Source organism: Lolium perenne, chromosome 3 (genome assembly GCF_019359855.2).
Source record: "Lolium perenne isolate Kyuss_39 chromosome 3, Kyuss_2.0, whole genome shotgun sequence".
NCBI lineage: Eukaryota > Viridiplantae > Streptophyta > Magnoliopsida > Poales > Poaceae > Lolium > Lolium perenne.
This window is the reverse complement of record NC_067246.2, coordinates 148,093,520-148,114,594: the sequence shown is the minus strand read 5'-3', so window position 1 is coordinate 148,114,594 and position 21,075 is coordinate 148,093,520. Positions and strand designations below refer to the sequence as shown.

General features: G+C 47.1%; 2 protein-coding genes across 4 annotated transcripts; one reads left to right on the top strand and one right to left on the bottom strand.

Moving 5' to 3' along the window:
* Positions 1-7,793: 7,793 nt before the first annotated feature.
* Positions 7,794-10,442, top strand: LOC127326921 (uncharacterized). 3 transcript variants are annotated; one of them, XR_011755489.1, is made up of 9 exons: positions 7,794-8,121; positions 8,216-8,282; positions 8,379-8,418; positions 8,490-8,622; positions 8,992-9,063; positions 9,167-9,247; positions 9,740-9,791; positions 9,887-10,090; positions 10,196-10,442. XR_011755489.1 is itself a non-coding variant. In XM_051353704.1 (8 exons), exons 1-8 carry the CDS (start codon positions 7,858-7,860, stop codon positions 9,985-9,987), a joined length of 810 nt encoding a protein of 269 aa, XP_051209664.1. In that variant the 5' UTR covers positions 7,794-7,857; the 3' UTR covers positions 9,988-10,094. The 3 variants fall into 3 exon arrangements, 2 of the variants coding, with proteins under 2 accessions (XP_051209664.1, XP_051209665.1); XM_051353704.1 differs by lacking the exon at positions 10,196-10,442 and having other exon boundaries at positions 9,887-10,094; XM_051353705.2 differs by lacking the exon at positions 10,196-10,442 and having other exon boundaries at positions 7,796-8,121; positions 9,730-9,791; positions 9,887-10,094.
* A 5,935-nt stretch (positions 10,443-16,377) lies between these two features.
* Positions 16,378-18,621, bottom strand: LOC127326947 (uncharacterized). The gene is made up of 3 exons (XM_051353745.2): positions 18,375-18,621; positions 18,141-18,239; positions 16,378-17,133 (listed from the first exon to the last, which is right to left on the bottom strand). Exons 1-3 carry the CDS (start codon positions 18,393-18,395, stop codon positions 16,864-16,866), a joined length of 390 nt encoding a protein of 129 aa, XP_051209705.1. The 5' UTR covers positions 18,396-18,621; the 3' UTR covers positions 16,378-16,863.
* Positions 18,622-21,075: the final 2,454 nt, after the last annotated feature.

Genomic DNA, 21,075 nt, shown 5'->3' with positions numbered 1-21,075 from the left:
GAGACAGAGAGAGACATTTCAACTATTTCTGACGGTTAGATCCTCACCGGCACTCTTAGATCCACGGCGCACGCCACCACGGTTAGATGCACGCCGCCGCACGCACGGTTAGATCCGCGCCGCCGCACGCCGCCGCACGCACGGTTAGATCCGCGCCGCCGCACGTCGCCGCACGCACGGTTAGATCCGCGCCGCCGCACGCACGGTTAGATCATGCGCCGCGCACGCCCGCCGCACGCACGGTTAGATCTCACTGCGCGCCGCACGCTGCCGCCACGCATACGGTTAGATCCGCGCCGCCGCGACCGCCGTAGTAAGAGAGGAAATACGAGAGAGGAGGATGCGACTGGAATATGCGACTGCCAGGGTTGGTAGGTATGTGCTCTGCTCTTGTCTCCGTATGCGTCCATCGTGGTAGAGAGAGAGAGATACAGGCCGTCCGATCATAAATGATCGAACGGTGCAAGCGTTCGTTGAGCTTTCAACTAACCAAGATCCGTGTGACATACATCTCGACCAATCAGAGATCAGCCAGTGAGTACAAGTTAGGAAAACTGAGTAGAACTAAGAGGGGGAAAAGTGAGGAAATGTTTATCGGAAGGGCAAAACTGAGTATGACCGAGTAAAACAAGTGGGCCGGAGGGGGAAAACCGAGTAATACTAAGTAAAACAGGGGCACCCAAATAATAAACGGACTAAGGGAAATTGAAGCTTTTGGCATAAAAATTGTAAAATTGTGTTATTTGAACAATATATTACATTTTGGCCGACTAGATATTGTTTGCAACTCAAAGATACACAAGTGTGACGAATTTGGACTCATTTGGACAAAGTTTGTAAGCATAGTGGGTATTTGGGAGGTGTATTGAGCGAAAGCCCTGCATCTTCATATCTAGTAGCTCATGGACTAGGAAGTGGTTTTGAAGCTTTTGGCATAAAAACTTCATATCTCTATATTTCCTTTTCCATTATTATTTCTCTAGGTTGTAGGTAACATAACAAGGCTCCATGGGAAGGTTCCACCATGTTTTGAATTATTTTGAATTGAACCCTAAAACCCTAAAACCCTAAAACCCTAAAACCCTAAAATGATAAATGTGGCTTAAATGTGGCATACAAATTGTTCATACAAATTCAAATTGTTCAACACAAAGGGATCCCCAATACAAAGGGAACCACAATACAAATTGTTCATACAAATTCAAATTGTTCAACACAAAGGCATCCCCAATACAAATTGTTCAACACAAAGGCATCCCCAATACAAATTGTTCAACACAAAGGGATCCCCAATACAAAGGGAACCACAATACAAATTGTTCATACAAATTCAAATTAGTTGTTCAGAATAAAATCTTTCTCTTGCTCCTGGTGTGACTCGCAGGGCCACCACCTTACTCCGGGTAACCCTACCAGGGATATTACCGGTGTCTACCTTCCTTTTGCCCTCTTTCTTGTTCTTCTTCTTCTGCAAAGCTTGTGCTTTTTCTTCTGCCATGTACTCTTCGAAGTTAGCATCTATCATGGCCTTACTACTTTCGAGGCATTCTCGACTATCATTCCCTCTCCTCTAGACTCATCGGTTGAAGCCATTCTACATCCATCCTGTTCCCTGTGCTCTCGATCCATCGGTTCAATCTCCTCAGTTTCAATTGCTGCTTGAATCTCATCTGCATTTGCTGCTTCATGCTCCTCATGTGGATCTGCTGCTTCAATCTCCTCTCGCATTTGCTGCTTCAATCACCTCATGTTGAATTGTTGCTTCAATCTCAAGTTGAATTGCTGCTTCATTCTCCTCTGCATTTTCTGCTCCCGCTTGATCTTCCATTCCAAAAGCTGGGTCAACTCCATTTTTACAAATCCTAGCAATGTGTCCAGGGATTCCACAACGTTTGCACTTACGTTTTCGAATCGGTGCACCACCCTCTGCACTAGCTCGATCCTATTCTTCCTCGGCCTACCTGCCGGTCTAGTCAATCTTGGAGAGTACGCTTTGAAGCCTGGATCGACTTTCATCCATTGGTCTTTTCCCAACAAGGTAGGAACATTCATAGCATATGCAGCCCTAAATTTGGCAACAGAGAAATACTCGACACATACCTGATCAACTTCACCATCTTCACCCCCTATAACACTCATGAAAAACAATGCGTGTATGCGGTGGTATCCCACGGATCTGCCATCCCCTACAATGGCATGTCCTATCAACCAAACTCATCGGATACCTCCACTGCTTTTGACCGTCGGTGTAGGATACCTCAGCCTCCCTTCCATTTCTGACGCATTGCATCCTCAATTGTTTTGCCCTCTCATGCAAAGACTTAATCAAAGATGGGAGCATGAGATGGCCAACATAATTTGTGGATGCAATTCTTTGACGCAGATCGATCTTTATCATGATCATCTGCCTAATCTTATCAAATATTTGCCACAAAGCATAAGCCCTTTCAATGACTTGACCTTTGAATTGAAACTCTCCGCAAGGTTACTTGTTACATAGTCTACCTTGCAAATTTCATTGAATTGGCTTCTTGACCACACCCTACCATGATGTTCATCCAAGTACTCCTTCACCCCAGGTTTTTGTTTATACAACACATCCAAATGAAACAGATGCTTCCTAGAGCTGCATGTGTATGAAGCTGGCCATAGGTTGTCAGTAAAAACTTTACCCTTGAATTTCTTTGTAAAATTCTGTACCAAGTATCGCATACATTCCCTATGCTCCACTCCAGGGAATACTGCTTCTACCAGTCTCCAAACCTTTGCAAGCGTCTGTGTGGATAACAAGTCCTGGTGGATGACCTATAAGGTCGCGCAAATTCTGCATAAACCAAGTCCAACTTTCCTGTGACTCAACCTCCAAAACTCCATAAGCAACAGGAACATCCAATTATGTCCATCAACTGCAGTAGCAGCAACTAGCTGTCCTTTAAACCTGCCATGAAGAGCTGTTGCATCCACGGCCAAATAAGGCCTGCAACCGTCCAAAAGCCTTTCCAGCAAGCTTTGAAACAAACAAAAGCCCTTCTGAAACATTCCTTGTGCATTACCTTCCCGCTTTTCAATTTGTAGGGGAACTGTATGCTTGTCTATCGCTACAACACTGCTGGACTAGCCATCTCCACTTCAGCTTTGAAAGTGTAAAGAAACCGAAAGCTTTCATTCCATGGACCATTGTTCTTGTCAAGAGCCATTTCCTTTGCATAGAACATCCACATGTAAGGTACTTCCATTTTATACTTCTCAACCACCTTTTTACGAGTGCTTTGTTGGACCAAGTGAAGGATCTTCTCTCAGCCAATCTAGGATTATATCTGCCAACCACCTAGTCTTCGCTAGCTTTGTTTTCAGCTCTGGCTCTCCCCCTAGAGGTGGACACCTATGGATCTCCTTATTCTTCTTTACCTGAAACATAATGATAAGGGATGTCAGTAATAGATAACAAATTTTACACCGTGATCTAAATACACAATCGTTGGCGTAGTACCCGAACCAAGCTGTCGCGCATTGTGGATGCATGCAGCCTAAACCTACACCTTGGGTATGGGCATTTAATTGTGAACCTACCTGGCTCACTTTTAACAACCTCAAAATTATTCTTAGTGAGAATGTGATATGTAGTAATTGCATTACGGCAGTCCATCATCGTTTGAAACACGGTGCCTTCTACAAGTCGGATTCTCCCTGTTCCACTCAATTGTAGGCAAGTCTTCACCTTCGTAATCGGCTAAAACGAGGCTGTCATCATTCTCATTCTTCTCTTCATCATCGTTGTCATCAAATCTGCACCAAAAGCAATATCTTCCATGTATTGATCCTCCATTGCCTGCCATCGCATCGATCTACCAATTCAGAAACATCAACTCATCCTCATCATCTTGAGGAGGCTGATCCTCAATGTCTGCATCGTCCTCCACAATGACCGTACGAACGATCTGGCTACCACTAGCACTGGGACAGATGGTGCCGCTGTGGACCTACAAGGAGCGCCACAAGCACACTTTGTTAGAAGAGGCAGCGAGCAGATGAGAGACATGATGCCCGACCACCTGATGATGCCCCGGACCAGAGAGATGATGCCCGGCCCCCTGTCCACATGGATACGAATTTTACCGAACCGGCAAGAAGCATTCAAAGCAAAAAGAATTCCCGGATCGTCGTCGGAAATTAGGGGAACAAATCTTCCCTCCGTGTTGGAGTATTCGAAATGAACTGCGTCGGAAGAGCTCCAGCTGTAGACCGCGAGATGTTAGCTTTCAAATCCTCAACGAGATGGTGGTTGCAACCACCGCAGGAAGAAAAACCCATTCTTATAGCGTTTAGAATCACGCGTATAGCTAGAATCCAGCCTAGCCACCAGCCGAAAAGCCGCTTTGGATCAATCCTATTCGAAAAGCAACGCGCGATTAGTTGAGCAACAACGATTGGCGCTCAAAAACTGCCTACTGTTAATTCACATAGGCAGACGATGCTTACCCAGATGGAATCCATGCGTTAGATCCCTCCGATTCCCAATCTTCTCCGCGGTTGACGCGAACATTTGGCACACCAGATGGACATACAAACTCCACGAAAGGGGTAGATCCAGATCTGGTGGAGGCGGAGCCCTCTCCGCCTCCCGGTGGTGGTGGTGGGGACGGGGGCGGCTCGGCGGCGGACGACGCCATAAGGTAGGAGGGCAGGACGGCGTGGCGGCGGAGGGGCGGTGTGTGAGCTCCTCCAGTATCGGGCGGAGTGGAAAGCTTTGGGTGAGCTCCTCCGATCCAACATCAACACAGTTCGAAAGAAACGGTCAATTCAACACCAACGCGGCTCCCTAGCCGTCACCGGTAACGGTGAAGGCCTCTGACCAGACGGCAACCCTCCCGTCTGAGCGTCTGCGACGGGTTTCAAACTAGAGGGAGGGGAAAACTGAGGAAAAACTAAGGGGCTGGGGAAAACTGAGTACAACTAACGAACCAGGGGCACGAAAATAGAAATCCCTAAAAATAAATAATGCAAAACCGAATTAAATAAAGTAAAACAAGTAACTAATTTTTTGTGTGTTTTTGATATAAAGAAAGCAAACAAGACAGAAAATAAAATAAAGCAAGACAATAAACAAAGTAAAGAGATTGGGTGTGAGAGACTCCCCTTGCAGCATGTCTTGATCTTCCCGGCAACGGCGCCAGAAAAGTAGCTGCTTGTGACGGTAAAGCACACGTCCGTTGGGAACCCCAAGAGGAAGGTATGATGCGTACAGCATCGAGTTTTCCCTCAGTAAGAAACCAAGGTTATCGAACCAGTAGGAGATGAAGACCACGTGAAGGTTGTTGGTGAAGGAGTGTAGTGCGGCGCAACACCAGTGATTCCGGCGCCAACGTGTAACCTGCACAGCACAATCAAAATACTTCGCCCCAACTTAACAGTGAGGTTGTCAATCTCACCGGCTTGCTGAAAACAAAGGATTAAACGTATGGTGTGGAGAATGATGTTTGTTTGCAGAAAACAACGAGAACAATGATTGCAGTAGGTTGTATTTCAGATGTAAAAGAATGGACCGGGGGTCCACAGTTCACTAGTGGTGTCTCTCCAGTAAGATAAATAACATGTTGGGTGAATAAATTACAGTTGGGCAATTGACAAATAGAGAGGGCATAACAATGCACATACATATCATGATGACTACTATGAGATTTACTTAGGGCATTACGACAAAGAACATAAACCGCCATCCAGCATGCATCTATGCCTAAAAAGTCAACCTTCGGGTTAGCATCCGCACCCCTTCCAGTATTAAGTTGCAAACAACAGACAATTGCATTAAGTACTGTGCGTAATGTAAACAATACAAATATCCTTAGACAAAGCATTGATGTTTTATCCCTACTGGCAACAACACATCCACAACCTTAGGGGTTGCTGTCACTCCCCCAGATTCAATGGAGACATGAACCCACTATCTAGCATAAATACTCCCTCTTGGAGTTACAAATATCAACTTGGCCAGAGCCTCTACTAGCAACGGAGAGCATGCAAGATCTTATTCAACACATATATGATAGATCGATAATAAACTTGACATAGTATTCCATATTCATCAGATCCCAACAAACACAACATGTAGCATTACAATAAGATGATCTTGATCATGATAGGCAGCTCACAAGATCTAAACATGATGACATAATAGGAGAAGACAACCATCTAGCTACTGCTATGGACCCATAGTCCAAGAATGAACTACTCACGCATCAGTCCGGAGGCGGGCATGGTGATGTAGAGCCCTCCGGTGATGATTTCCCTCTCCGGCAGGGTGCCGGAGGTGATCTTCAGAACCCCCCGAGATGGGGTTGACGGCGGCGGCGTCTCTGGAACTTTTCTCGTATTTTGGCTCTTGGTACTAGGGTTTTTTGATACGAAGGAATATATAGGCGAAGAGGCAGCGTCGGGGGAGCCAGGGGGTGGCCTCCCCACACCTGGGCGCGACAGTGGGCCCAGCCGCGCCGCCCTATGGGGTGGCCCCCCTGCTGGCCGTCTCCGACTCTTCTTCGATGTTTTGGAACACTCCGTGGAAAATAGGACCGTGGGCTTTTGTTTTGTCCAATTCCGAGAATATTTCCTGTGTAGAATTTCTTAAACCAAAAACAGCAGAAAACAGGAACTGACGCTTCGGCATCTTGTTAATAGGTTAGTCTCGGAAAATGCATAAAAATGATATAAAGTATGAATAAAACATGTAGGTATTGTCATAAAACTAGCATGGAACATAAGAAATTATAGATACATTGGAGACGTATCAAATGGCGAAAGTAAGACTTGCCACCAACATCAAGAAGGAGACCGAGGGGAATAGAGCTCCACGACAGCGCCCCAAAAGGGTAGCGACATGCCGCGCCACGATCGTCGAGATCGATGATCAAGGGTTTTCACCCGAAGCCCTAACACGAAGTAGGTACCCACAATGCCACCCCCAAGAGAGCAGCGACACCCACATGCATCGTTGCCGCTCTCGCTCGGAAAAACATGTGCCCACGCCTCCATCGGTCTACGCTCTATTCCTGAGCCCGACCTTCAAAATGCGATATGGGAGATGCCATGGTCTATGTGTCGCTGGGCCTTCCTTGAGGAGGAGGCCATCAAGCTCACCAAACCGGATGAGCTCGCAAAGTGGAATAGCCTCGACTAGGCCATCCAATGTTAGCAGACCAGGCCGCAACACCGCCTGCTCCAGTGCAGCTCTAGCCGCCGTAGGGCTTCATCATCATCGACGAGGACTGCAATTTGCCGACCAGCACCGCCTCCGCCGCCATTATCTAATGGTTTTTAATGCAATGTGGACTTTTAGGGCCATATTTAACGTTAATGTTTATTTCACGTCTCTTATTTTTTTGCGGATGTCCTTTGGATGCACAGTCGTGGTAAATGGGCATGAGCCACGTGGCTTTCTATGATCGCACTGTACACGGACTGCTTTGAATATTCTTGATATTCAAAATGTGGTAGCAGGGACGGACCCAAGTGTACGAAAGTTGCGAAAAATAAATTTTGAGTGGCAGGCAATCGTAACGCAATCGCGTAGGCTAGGGGGTGTTTGGTGTGGCTTTTTTTGGCTTTTGGCTTTGGCAAAAGCCACCAAAAGCACCTAAATAGGTGCTTTTTTTGGCTTTTGGATTTTGGAAGCCAAAAGAATAGGATCTTTGTTTTTGGCTTCCAAAATTCAAAAGCCAAAAAAAGCACCTATTTAGGTGCTTCTGGTGGCTTTTGCCAAAGCCAAAGCCAAAAAAAGCCACAACAAACACTGCCTAAAGCCAGCTATCGCCTCGTTCACTCCAGACGGAAAACGGCTCCTCTCGCTTCCATCCAAATTCCAGAATGACATCCACTTCTTTGTCTCTCCGTTCTCCGGCCTCCTTCCCCTTCCCGTCGGCCACCGGAGCCTGCGGCCACGTCCGCTGGGCCCAACCGCTGCCCCCCAAACTCTTCCGCTCTTCGCTTCCGCCGGCCGCCACCCCCGCAATATCGCGCAGGATCCTCGTACCGGCAGCTGCTGGCATTTGGGACCTCCTCTCCGGCGGAGCTGGCGGCGCAGCCGCCGCTACTCTCGCCGTCCGTCGAGGCATGCAGCTCTTCAAGCAGGTCAGATGATAACATGACCTCCTTTTGCGTTCCTTTCCCATTCCATTTCCGTAATTACAGAAGAGCCCCTGAGCCTATTTTTCGACATGTCAAGGGAGATGTGGCTGGGTCAGTGGCGGAGTTCGATCGAGCGATTGAGTTGGATCCACGGCAGAAAGCATGTACGTGGTGCTAACTTACCCTTGCGCACCTACACCTGTTATCAGTTCGGATGAAGAAGATGAACATGCTGCAACTATGTGCGTTTGTGTTTTCAGATCTCTGGCAGAGGGGCCTTTCGTTGTATTACCTAGACAGGTGCATACATATAATCCAATCACTAATCCATTGGTTTATCCATCATTTTACTGGCTGTGTACTTGAAATAGGTTCGAAGACGCCGCGGAGCAGTTCAGGCTGGATGTTGCTCAAAACCCCAATGACACCGAGGAGTCGATATGGTGCTTTCTGTGTGAAGCTCAGCTGTATGGGGTAGAGGAAGCAAGGAAGCGCTTCTTGGAGGCAAGTTCTGTTTTTTTTTTTCAGTGTAATTCAGTGATACCGTGTCTATAGCTAATGCATTCAACATAATAAAATATTATCGTTAGTACACAATTGGAGAACTTTGATGTCAAGCTAGCTAAAAAGGACACCTGAAAACCAAACGTCAAACATAACAAATCTATAAATTCATTGACGAATTGAAGATTGAGTTGAACCATATAGGTGGTTTTTGTACGAACCAAATTTGGTAGGGATACTGAGCATACCATATTCCAATGTAGTACTTTTTGGTACTCTTTGCAATCATTTTCATATTTCAAACAAAAAGGGGCTGCTGCACCTGCATACTAAAAATTGTTGATAACTTGGTGTGAAATTCACTTTCAGGTTGGTTTAGATCGAAGACCTGTAATGCGTGAGGCTTATGCCTTGTTCAAAGATGGCGGGGACCCTGAGAAGGTGATTTTATTTGAAGTAGAATGCATATATCTAGTCTGTGTCCTTATAGATTTCTGTGAGACTGACATTGCCTTATCATGATTTCTTTGTCTCCACTCTCCAGTTAGCTTCAAACTTTTCTAGTAGTTCTAATGGCGAACTCTTTTATGCATCATTATATGCTGGACTTTACTATGAATCTCAGGTATAAATCGAGCAATCTCTCTGTATTCTGTTTTATGCTATTTTGCAGCTTTCCTAATAGTTGTAGCTGAATTAATCTGTTTTTTTTTCCTGAAAAGGAGTTAAACTAATCTGCTACATCCGGTATTTCAAATTTTCTTTCTTAGTAGAATGACATCTAGACATCTTTAGTTTGTCGAATCACCTGTCCTCTTACATCCACTTTGTTGAAGATTACAGGTATAAATAAATCCAATTAACACATAATGGCAGAAAGCAACATATACTTGAAAATATTGTTCATCAGATTTTGTTTTGTACTCCATAGCTTCTAGTTTGTGTTAGAACTGGAACAATTTGCATATCTTGCAACCAGGCTAATTAATATTTTGCAAATTCCATAATCTTTTATCCATGGTCATGGATTTATATGATCTATAAACTCCTTATTTCTGAAACATATAATAATCTAATTACTTACTATTTTCACTATTTACGGAATAGAGGAATGCAGATTTGGCAAAATCTCATATTGTTGCTGCATGCAAGTCACCTTATGGATCAAGGTCCTGATTCCCTTCCCCTTACACCTGGTTCATAGTACAGATATACTAAGTAGCAGCTCATTGACACTTAATTAACAGTATAGTTCTTGGTATAGGTCTGGTGATTACATGGCTTTCCTCGCATCGGTTCACTGTCAGTGTCGCAACTGGACTCTTGAGGGATAGGAATCTTGACATAGTCATAAAGATGATTTAATCATTGCCATTGGATTGGAGTCAGCAAATAGACAGCACCTTAGGTCTATTCTTCCATGGCACAAAATGTGGGGATATACGGTATTCAAGTTATGTCTTGCCAGGTAATATACTGTCTTGATACACGTGTACTAACTTCTAACATTAAACTATTGTTTGTTGCATTTGTCATTTGCATTCGATGTCAACTGACAGAATAAATTTGATAGGGACCAAGTACTAACACTATTGCTTGCTTGAAGAAAAACATGAGAAAATACAAAATGATTAACTGCTGGAAAGGAACCAAGACTACTGTTTTGTTGCACGACGTTCCATGAAACACGATTGTATCACTTTTCAACAATTTCTCTGTTATCCTTGATAGAGTCTAATATCTGAACTGAATTGTACATCTTTTCTTATTTGGAAGGCTATCTAAATTACGACAAGAGATTTTCGTGTGATGTTTGTTCATATGCTGATAATTGCACACGACTCTAAATTATGACAAAAGATTTTGTGTGTGGTTGATTTTCATGTCAATAATTGTACGTCCTTCTTTCTTATACAAAGACTATCTATATTATGACAAGAGATTTTTTTTGTGTTGTTGTTTTTCATATGCGATTAATCAATAGTCCATGTCTGGAAGTAGGGTTGTCAAGGAGCAAAGATCAAGGTATAATTCGGAAAGGAGGAAATAGCCCCCGTCCCCGATGAACATATCCATATGCCATTCCTTATTCAATAGTGTCAAGCAAAGCGAGGGGAGAAAGTCCAACTGAAGGCCGTCTGCCTCGCGACAGAAATTCCACCGACTTAACACAATCAAGTGTCTAAAACAATTGGAAAATACACATCTCGTACTTCAACCGTAGGTTGATCTTTTTCATCCGAAAACTGTGATTTCAGCTACCACCTTAAGCAAGGGCACTATGAACACAACAAAAAATGAAAATGACTAGACAATACACTTATACACTTCAACACATCCTCTTGCGTGTGACGGGGAGTTAACATGTGGATAGAAGAAGAATGGTCTCAAAGGTCCGACTCAAGAGCCAACGCGTGAGCGCAGAGAGTGGAACAAGAATTTTAGGGTAAATTCAAACTTCATACTCGCGCACTGGTACCAAGCCATGCTTCATGCACTAGTCAACACAAGCAAAAGTCCATGAAAATGGCTAGTACAATCTATTTACACACTTTAACAATTTTAACCCCTTAAGTGCGCGAACCTCATCTCTTAAACATGCCTTGAGCGACCTTAATGTTGGAAAATATGCCCTAGTGGTGATGATATTTTCTCATGTATTTATAAGTTTAATATTTTTCTTAAACATCATCAATGATATGTATCATGATTCGATTGTGAAAATATATATTATATGATGCTTGTAATTATTGTCCCTAGTCAATAAGGTTACGAGGATACATATCCTTGAGTAGTGTACGACTCCACAAGTCATGTTGTCGGGGGGATGGCTCCCGGTAGGCCAAGAGTATGGCAAGTTCACCATAATATGGTAGTGCTAAACCGGATCACAGAGTGATCCGGAATCTGAAGTTAAGTTCAGCTAACCGGAGTTGGTACGAACCGGTATCCTTAGAGGGGTATACCAAAGTACTGGCTCTAAGAGGCTGTGTGGCTAGGTGCGAAGGTACCGGAACCAGAGGTAAAGGTACCGGCAAACCAGAACCAGGGGTCGCTGTAGCCTGTCGGCACTTTGGTCAAAGATTCCGTCAAGGACTAGAGGACAAGGATGAGCGAAGCAGTTCAGCTTTAAACGAAGCCCTGACGCCAAAGCAAGATGATGACGTAAAAGGTACCGGCGGAGGTCACCACCCCCTGTTTAAAGTCATAACCAGTGCCAGGCGGGCCAAAGTAGCTTTATAAAGTAGCTTAGCTCATCTTAGATTCCATTAGGGTTTCTTGCCTTGTAAGCCACCCTCTCCCCTATATAAGGAGAGGGGCACACCCCTGCGCGGGACGACTCGAGCTAGGAAGAAGTTAGGCCGTTCATCAGAGAGGAGCTTGTACTGGCCAAGGGCCAAGTTAAGGAATACATACCGGTTTCTTTCCAATTCTTTCCCTTGTTAACAACACCCTCCACTGGATCTTCTAGCGCACATTCGGCCCCAACTTAAGCCATCCTATGGCATCTGTTGTTTCCCCACGACGATAGTTGGCGCCCACCGTGGGGCCAGCAGCTGCGCTTGTTGGAGTTCATATTTGGGCGGGCCTTCTCACCGTGTCCGGCGAGCGCGTGGTCTTCGTCTACCGCCTCGACTCGCTGGACTTCATCGATGACAAGGCGGGTTGCTTCGCCAACGGCGGCCGCTACCCGCAGAACGGCCGCATCATCAAGTTCGGCAGCCACCGCATCTACCTCGGCACCGTCAAGGAGCGCCAGTACCCTTCGCCGGTGCTGGTGGCGCCTGATCCACCAAGGTCTTCAGCTGCTTGCGGGCCGCACTCCGACCGCGCCGTTGGCAGCGTGGAGGTGCTGATGGCTGGCGCGGGAGGCACCGACAAAGAAGCTGTTGTGGAGGGCGCTGGGCAGACCAAGTCCACGCGCACGGCAAAACCGCCGACCGAGCGCGACGAGGTCGTCGCCGGAACATCTACCGCGCCACCGGAGACCCCGCTCCAAGCGGCCATGAGCGTGTTGGCTACCCCCATCCCGCAGAACATCGACCCCGCTGCGGCTCAAGCCGAACTGGAGGCGCAGCGGCAGAAGCTGCTCTCTGGCGCGGCCAACATCGTCAAGGCCCAGCAAGAGCTCAACCTAACCCTACGTGAGTATAACGCTGCCCATGACTTTGCTTCTGTTAGTGCAAACCCAACTAGAGCAGCGGGAAACCGCCTTAAGGGTCGCAATCTAGAGCAGGACTTGCGCCGGAAAGTTCTTTCCAGCAAAAGTGCGTTGGTATCTTTGAGCATGGTAGAGAAACCTAAGTACAGTAGTCCGGATAAAACAATAAAATCTGATAGGGCAGTAGAGATGTGTGACTCGCTTTCAGGTGAGGCTTTAGCAAAGCAGCAAGATCGAGTAAGAGAGTTGTTCGATATGATCGAGGCACAGAACGCGGAGCTGGCTCGCATTAGAAAGCAGCTCTAGCGTCAAAATCAGTGCGTTCGGCAAGAAATGCCGGAAGCAAGTCACATGGACAGGCATCGTCCCCCCATCCTGACATCTATACCAATATAAAAAAGCCCAGAGGGGGCAGATCCAAAAGATCGCAGCCGTCAAACACTCATCCAACGCTTCAAAAGCCACCCGACATTAGCGCTAAAACAGTCCGGGGCTGACAATCCAATCGCTAATCACTCTAATCACTCCCGTCGCGCGTCGCACGTCGCTCGTCGCTCGCCGCTCGCCGCCTGCCGCCTGCCGCCCGCCGCCCGCCCTGCGCCCGCCCGCCGCCCGCCGCCGTCGCCACTTTGCCGCCCGTCCCCGCCGCCCCGTCGCCCGCCCGCCGCCCGTCGCCCGCCGCCCGCCGCCGTCCCCCGCCGCCCGTCGCCCGCCTTGCCGCCCGTCCCCGCGCCCGCCCGTCGCCCGCCGCCGCCAGTCGCCCCGCCCGCCGCCCGTCCCCCGCCGCCCGTCGCCCGCCCGCCGCCCGCCGCCCGTCGCCCGTTCACTATCTATAGCTGAAGACAAGAATATTGATCAGAATTTTGCTTTTTGACATTACAGTGGTAGCAGATTATTTGGTTGAAGAGTATATAGGTAAATGGTGGATATTTTGACAGTTTTAGTTGTTTCTCCATACCTGATTTTGCAATGTTTCATCTGATAGAAATTCTTGCCTTCAAGTTGGCCTATGATGTGCTATGACTGACGGAAGAAATTCCATGCTCTGATCTGTGTGTATCAGTTCTTTTGGTACAAATTAAACAACCTTCCCTAAGCACTTCAGTGTCATTGTTGTTTGGATCCTCTCTGCTCTTCAAGTGCGCTCCCAGAGCGGAAGGAGTTGCAGGTCATTTTCCCTGAGTGGGTGAAACTGAGCTCTACGGGCTCCTCGGGTTTGACGGAGCCGGAGAGATTCCTAACATACTCTTAACCATGATCTATCCATTCTGATTTGCATGCACGTGAAAGTCCTTTTTTTACGGAAGTAGTAGGAGCTGCTATTTTATTGCAATCATGTACGAAAATTATAGATGTGAATTTACAGAGAATTAGACATATATTTATTCTGAAGAAAGTGCATGCACCATTTGTTGGGCCTGTAATTTGCATTTGCCAGTTCAAATATGCTTTACTGATATGCTTTGATTAGCCCTATAATTGTAACTGCATTTGACTTCTACAATTATTCCTGAGACCTATCCCTTGCAAAGGTTTTGCATGAGCCTGTTACTGCATTGAAGTTTTTCAATTTTTCAGTTTGTTCGCAGTTATTTCTTCTTTCTTTGTTAGAAAATTGCAATGCCAGTTAGAATGTTATTGTCAAGTTGCAGTTCTCCGTGTTCATATTTAGGGCATATAGTAAGTTCTTGACCCATCTCAATTCCAATATATGTTCATGGTTTATCTCATTGTTGCACGTCAACTAGATATGTATCTTTTCTTTGAAGTAGGACCAAGAAAGTTGTGGACTATGCAGTCGAGCTTGTCATGCTATTGAACACATATCTGATGATTGGTTGGATGCAGCAAAACCAGGTATCCCAAACAAAGGAATGCATTATTTAAGGCTTATGCATATAATAGCGTAAGGAGATATTTCCTTTTTGTTGCCAGATAGAAGTGAGCTTCTTTTGTGTATTAAATACGTGAATTAAAGTGTTCTATTTCATCTAGAACCAAAAAATCTAATTTTTTCTGAATATTGTTAAAGTATAGTATGTAGCAAGTTATTAATTTTATTTCTCAATTGTTTTGCTGTTAAGAATAAAAAGCAGAATATGCACTCTGATCATTAAAATCGTCCACCCGGAGCTCTGTCTCTTTTAATAGTAGTGGAGATAAGTGCGCCCAGTTTTTTAACTTTAGTTGTCTTTAGTTTTGTCGAGCTAGCTGGTGGAAACCTACACAGGTGCATGAGTAATGGTTATAATTTTGATATTACATAAATGTTTTAAAGTACTGAAATACTGTTGTTGGGTGGATATGGAAGGATGCTCGCATATCTCTTGGATTTTCTGAGATATGCTTACTGCTGGAGTTAATGTTACTATGACATAGCTATTGGATTAAAATGGTCATGACCTATTTGCCCATATGGATGCTTCATCGATTTGTATTGAGACTCTTGAACTCAGCTTAGATGCAATGTGTAGGAGTATCTTATTTCTAAGATACAAATCCAAATGCTTTTGAAAGTTATGAACAAATGATTTCTACATGTTCGATTTCAGATTGGACTATGCCATCTTGTCTTTTTAATTTTGTTTGATTTTTGGATGAGGATGATGGTAACCCCAAACTATAGTTATGAGTTTTAATATCTTTGGGTGAAACTTAAATCGGTAGTGTATGGACAACAAATTTTCTCAATCGTTGAACATGCATAAGTGATAATTCCTTCTAACTACTGCATATTGCGATAGGTATATTCTTATCATAATACGACATATTAGTTTACACACAGATAAATGTGTATTCGAGTTGGAATGTACCGCAAAACACACGTGCATTGCACGTGCCAAATTACTAGTAAGAGAAAATGATGCAAACGCATAGCAGATGACTGTGTATGATCATGTTCTAATCGGAAAACAACAAGCCGGGCAACACGATGCGGTAGGAAAAGCCAAGAGGCAGGTTGTGGCTACGCCGAAAATGACTACGCCGGAAACGCTTATACCGGTAAAGGAGAAACCGGGCAAAATTATCCATGTAGGCAGGTAGGAATAGAAAGTGAATAGAACTATCCTGTCAAGTGTTCTGTTAATGTCGTTTACCCGCTTGCTCAGCACGGTATTTGAGGCATGTACACCGTCTCACCCATCGAATGCTACTACCAGTTCGAAGAAACGAGGAATGTGGAGGGAATTTTGCTAGGTTTCCGGTGGTAATACGGTTGACATCCTTCATTCTGAAGATCAATCAAAACGTGCTAGCTGGTAGCAGGAGAACAAACAAATGGTTGCAACATACAAAACCAACTACATCAATTGTATTAGTTGGGCATTATTTGTAGGTTGATAGTATCCAATCACTAGCAGCCTGGCATAGGTGTACGCAACCGACCAACCGTCTACTTCATGTGATATTTTTTAAGGACTGGCACTAGCAAGAGCGACCATAGCCTCTTATATTTGTGCTTGTTTCTCATGCTCGGCAATGTAAAAAAGAGACGATAAGGCGGTTTTGGTGAATAATATTTTTCCCCAGAAGCTGCTGTTTTGCAATACCACACAGGTAGATCAGTAAATACTAACTCAAAGTAAATGATCTTGAATAAATAATATTTCAGCTTTATTATAGGAAGAAGAGGGATGATGTTTCCTTTTCATCATCAACCCCTCCTATACATCGATGTACATCCAAAGAACGAAAGAAGGAAAAAAGAAGCAAAAACAAGAAACAAGTGTTTGTAGTGAGATCAACGGACCTCTCTGATCACATGGAGCCTACCACAATAACAAAGAGATAAGGCAGACAGCATGAAAATCCACGGTGTGACGCCACATATTAGCATGGGACAGATCCAGATCAGATCAGATGGGCATCAATTAACTCTGCCCCTCACACTATCACATCATCTGGAGATAGGAGACCCCCCTATTCCTTATCTCATCCTGACGAACAATGAAGCTATTTGATTGGACTGGAATCGTCGGCTGGTGAGCGCGCACGTGTTAGAGTGCGCGTTTTTGTATCTATGCGTGTGTGTGTGTATGTATGTACATTGGTGATTTGGGTGTGGGCAGCTAGGTTTGTCAGCCATGTAGCAAGGTGGATGCAGGTGGGGAAGATAATGTCATGAGCAACAACGCAGCCTCTTCCACCCCCATTAGAAACCTCCTTTTCTGGACCACCTGCAAGTTGCTGCTAGTGCTGCTGCTGTTGCTATTGCTGTCTTTTACATCAGTTGTTGTCGCCTCCTCGCTGTTATGTTGGAGCTGCGGCTGCGGCGGCTCCTTTTGATCTAGGCCAAGGTCTTGCCTCCTCTTCTTCCGGTACCGGATGCCGCAAGCGTTGCACAGAGACTGCGATTGCAGATCAGAGTAGGAGTTAGAAAGCTACATTCAACTTATGATACAATTACAGTGAGATTTTATTTATGCTCAGTATTCTTTAAGTGTTATCAGAAGCATTCCAAGGAAAAGGATGAAGAAGAATAGTCAACTGGCAGAAGCATAAGGGATAAAGTATCTCTCCCGCCTTTGTACACAATTAGGCTCGGTAGTTAGCACTGTTTGAAGGAACGTCTCACCTAACCACCAGGTTCCGATCAAATTGAATAGACAGAAAAGTTCATCAAGACAAGTCATATTAGGATTCGACCAAAACCTAACTACAACCTGTCAAAGGGAAAAAATTCCATCTTTCCAAGCCAATCAGTAAGAGGAAACTTCAGGAATCTTCCGAAAGCATGTCAGTTGCAATGATTGTATTGACGACCAACTGCCTAATAAGGAACCAATAACTGAAGAACTGGAGCGAACAGATAAGCAATGGTGAAATGTGTTTCGATCATCAGCTGGGGTACGATGAAACAAGATAGTACTACTAAATAGGCAACAATTTGACTCGGTCATGAAGCTCTTGATACTATTTTGTCATAACTGCTTTTTATTGAACTCCATTATTCAGATTGTAGAGCTTTTATTTAACATGGAGCCACACATCAAGATCACCAATACCTATACGTACATGCCTGAACGAAACTAGAACTTCTGTATGAATTAGATCAATATTAAGAAGACGTGTGTATTCCCAAATCTAAGTTGTAGTCAAAGATGAACATACGGGATGACCATGAACATCAGGAACTAAAGTAGGATGTCTTATCTAGAAGAATAACTTATACAAAAACAAGCAGCAAGGAAATTCGCATCAAAAGCAGAGCTAGCTGCCGACCATCTGTGTATCGACGTTCCTTAAGATGATCAAATAAACTATTTGCCCATGTTTCCCAATTCTGTTCCGCCCTGATCTTAAGTTCTTAACAGAAATATATAGCAGACATGGAAGCGATCGATGAAGCACTCACCCTACGGCCGGTCGGCCCGCCGCGCCACATGGGCGTGGAGGTGGTGCGGCATTCGACGCAGCTCCTCCTCCCTTCCTCCACCACCCCGATCCCATCCACCTGCAGGGAGATCAAACACCAAGGAATCAAAATCGATCCAAGAGAGGCCATACAAAGATCAATCACCAGATAGAACATGGGGGGAACAACAGCAGCGGAAGGGAAGGAGAGCCGACGAACCGCGGCCGGATGTACCTTCCGATCAGAGGAACCCATGGAGACGGCACCGGATTACGGCGTACTTACGTAGATCGGTGGCCGGATATGTTAGAGGAAATATTCTTGTTTTTTTTTTCCTCCTTGCTCTGCTTCTTGCAGCGTGCAGTGAAGAGTAGTTTTTGGTGGGAAGGGGACGAAGAGAAGAGAAGTGGAGCGAGGAGAAGAGGCTAAGGCGGTCGGAGTTGGAGCGTGGAAGCAAAGGAGGCAGCGTACGTATCTGTGCGACAGATAGGGGAGACGGCGACGTGGCGTTTCAGATTGGTTTGGGTTTAAAAGGCAAGGTCGGATGTCGAAGTGTATTGCTGTTCTTCGTGACATTTGGAACCAATTTCATGAGAAACTTCGAGGTTTCCTTTTGGTTTCATGTGTCGATCGATTGAGTCAATCGACCTAGACGATTTTGTTAGGGAGTGTCTAATTTATAAGTCGGCTGATTTTTTTAGTTGGAATTACAAAAGATATTTAACATGATATGTCATGACCTGGGGATTTCACACCACATTACAAAAACAAACACAAACCACTAGGTAGGATAAAACAACAGTCTCATGTTCATCTCCATAACACACGGTCCCTATGATTGATTTCTTCAATGAATTCCTGCGATTGTCGCGGTAGGTAGGTGAGCATCCCCCGAAGGTAGGTTGAGCCCGTCGCTGCGACGGCCCTCGCCGGCGACCCCCTGGTCTCCGGCGTCTCCCTCCCTCCCTCTCCCTTCCTCTCCTTGGCAAGCCATGGCGTCTTCCGCTTCGCACCCACCAGGGTTTTCGCAGCGTTGGCAGCGGGCGGGGAGCGCAGATTCCGTGTCCTCGGCGTCGCCGGCCAGGAACGAGCGTGTCTCCGGTCTTGGGCTCTCCTCCGCCTCGTCCGGGAATAGCATGGATGCTCCGCGCGATGAGGAGGTGGCGCCGGCTCCGGCGGCGGACCGGGGTCGTGTTCAAGATCGCTTGGTTTGGGAGCAACCGAGGCCATCAAAGAAGTCGATGTGGCGGCGTCGAGTGGATGCGCGGGCGGAGGCGGCGTCTGGGCGTGGCGCTGTCGCGCCGGAGATGGAAGGGTTGTGCTTCCGTTCCTACGAGCCCGACCACCGGAAGCGCGACTGCACCAACGAGGAAGTGTGCGTCCGCTGCTGGCTCCGTGGGCACCCGGCCAGAGAGTGCAAGAGGCCGCGGAGTCCCTCCTCCGAGGAAGAGCTGCGTAATCTTGCTCTGGCCAAGATGGCGCGTCGCGGCTCACCAGATCGGGGCGTGCCTGCTGGGGTCCGTAGGGGCCCTGGCAGAGATCCTGGCCATCCTGCTACGGCTGCACCTCCGCCGCCGCGGCCGCGGCCGGCTCTGCCTTCTGCTGCACCTTCCCCGCCGCCGCCACCGCCGCCACCACCACCCCCACAGACGGTCGCCGTTGTTCCCCTTCCCCCGTGTCTTCCTCCTATGAGTGCGTGGCCTCCAATCTCTGTGCTGCCGGAGCCCGTGTCGGTGGGTGCACCGGTGCATGAGGCCCCTGCCCTGTGCGTCGTTCGGAGGACCTCTGCCATGTGCGACTTGGAGCGGAGGCTTTGTTTCGCCATGGTAGCTTCTGTCGGAGGACGGAGGCCGGCGGTCACGCCTGAGCAGGTGGCGGCGGCGATGAGATGGAGGGGTGTTCCGGCCACATCCTTCTCGGTTCATGCGTACGCGCCAGAGGACTTCCTAATCGTCCTGGAGTCTGCTGAGCTTCGGCGTCACGTCGCAGCGTTGCCGTCCATCTTGGTCGCGGGCGCGCCGCTCGCGTTCTGGCCTTGGAACTGTCAGTCTCAAGCCAGGCAGGTGCCGCTGCGTTCTAAGGTGTACTTGGTCATCGAGGGCCTTCCCCCACACGCCTGGGATGTCGAAGTTGTGGAGGATCTCCTCGGCAAGAGCTGCGCAGTCGAGGAGGTCGCGCCGGCGACGAGGTTGCGTGCAGATTTGTCACTGTTCAAGCTGTCGGCATGGACTTCAGAGTTGGGTGCCATTCCGGTGGCGTGCATGCTCGCGGTGCCTGAGCCTTTGAGGGAGGAGCTGAGCGTGCTGCCGCCGGTGAGGGAGCTCCCGGTGGCTGAAGGGAGTGTGGCTGGAGCGTCAGTTTCGTCGTCTCTCGGTGCTTCCGTGATCAAGACGCTGCAGTACCATATCCTCATACATGTGGTGGCAGTGGAGGAGGTTCGCCTGAGGATGGAGTTGGTGTTGGTCGCCAGGGAGATGGTGCCCAGGGTGGCCATGGCGGCGGCGGTGAAGACGGCCGCCACCGGAGAAGAACGTTCCAGTGGAGGCATTGGGTCCTGGATCAGCGCGCCGGGCCGGGTGGCATCGTTCCGCAGAGGCGTAGTGGGACAAGTGGCGCAACACAACTGGGGGAGGGGATCGCGTGGGGCCTACCCCCGTTGGACAGACCTGTGCCTCTATCGGTCAAAAGCGTTGCGTCTAATTTGGCGGCGCCAGTTGGTGATCAGGGTTTCTCTGCGCCGGTTGTCGATAAGCGGGGGAAAGGTGTTGGGCCAGTGGGCCAGGAGGGGGTGCATGCACTCGTCGGATCAACATTGGTTGTGCGATCGGACGTTGCGGAGGTGGCACCGTGCATAACCGTTGGTGGAGATTCGGAGCATATTCCAGGAGCGGGGCCAGAGGTGGGGCCAGTGAGGGCGACTAATCCTGGGATGGGG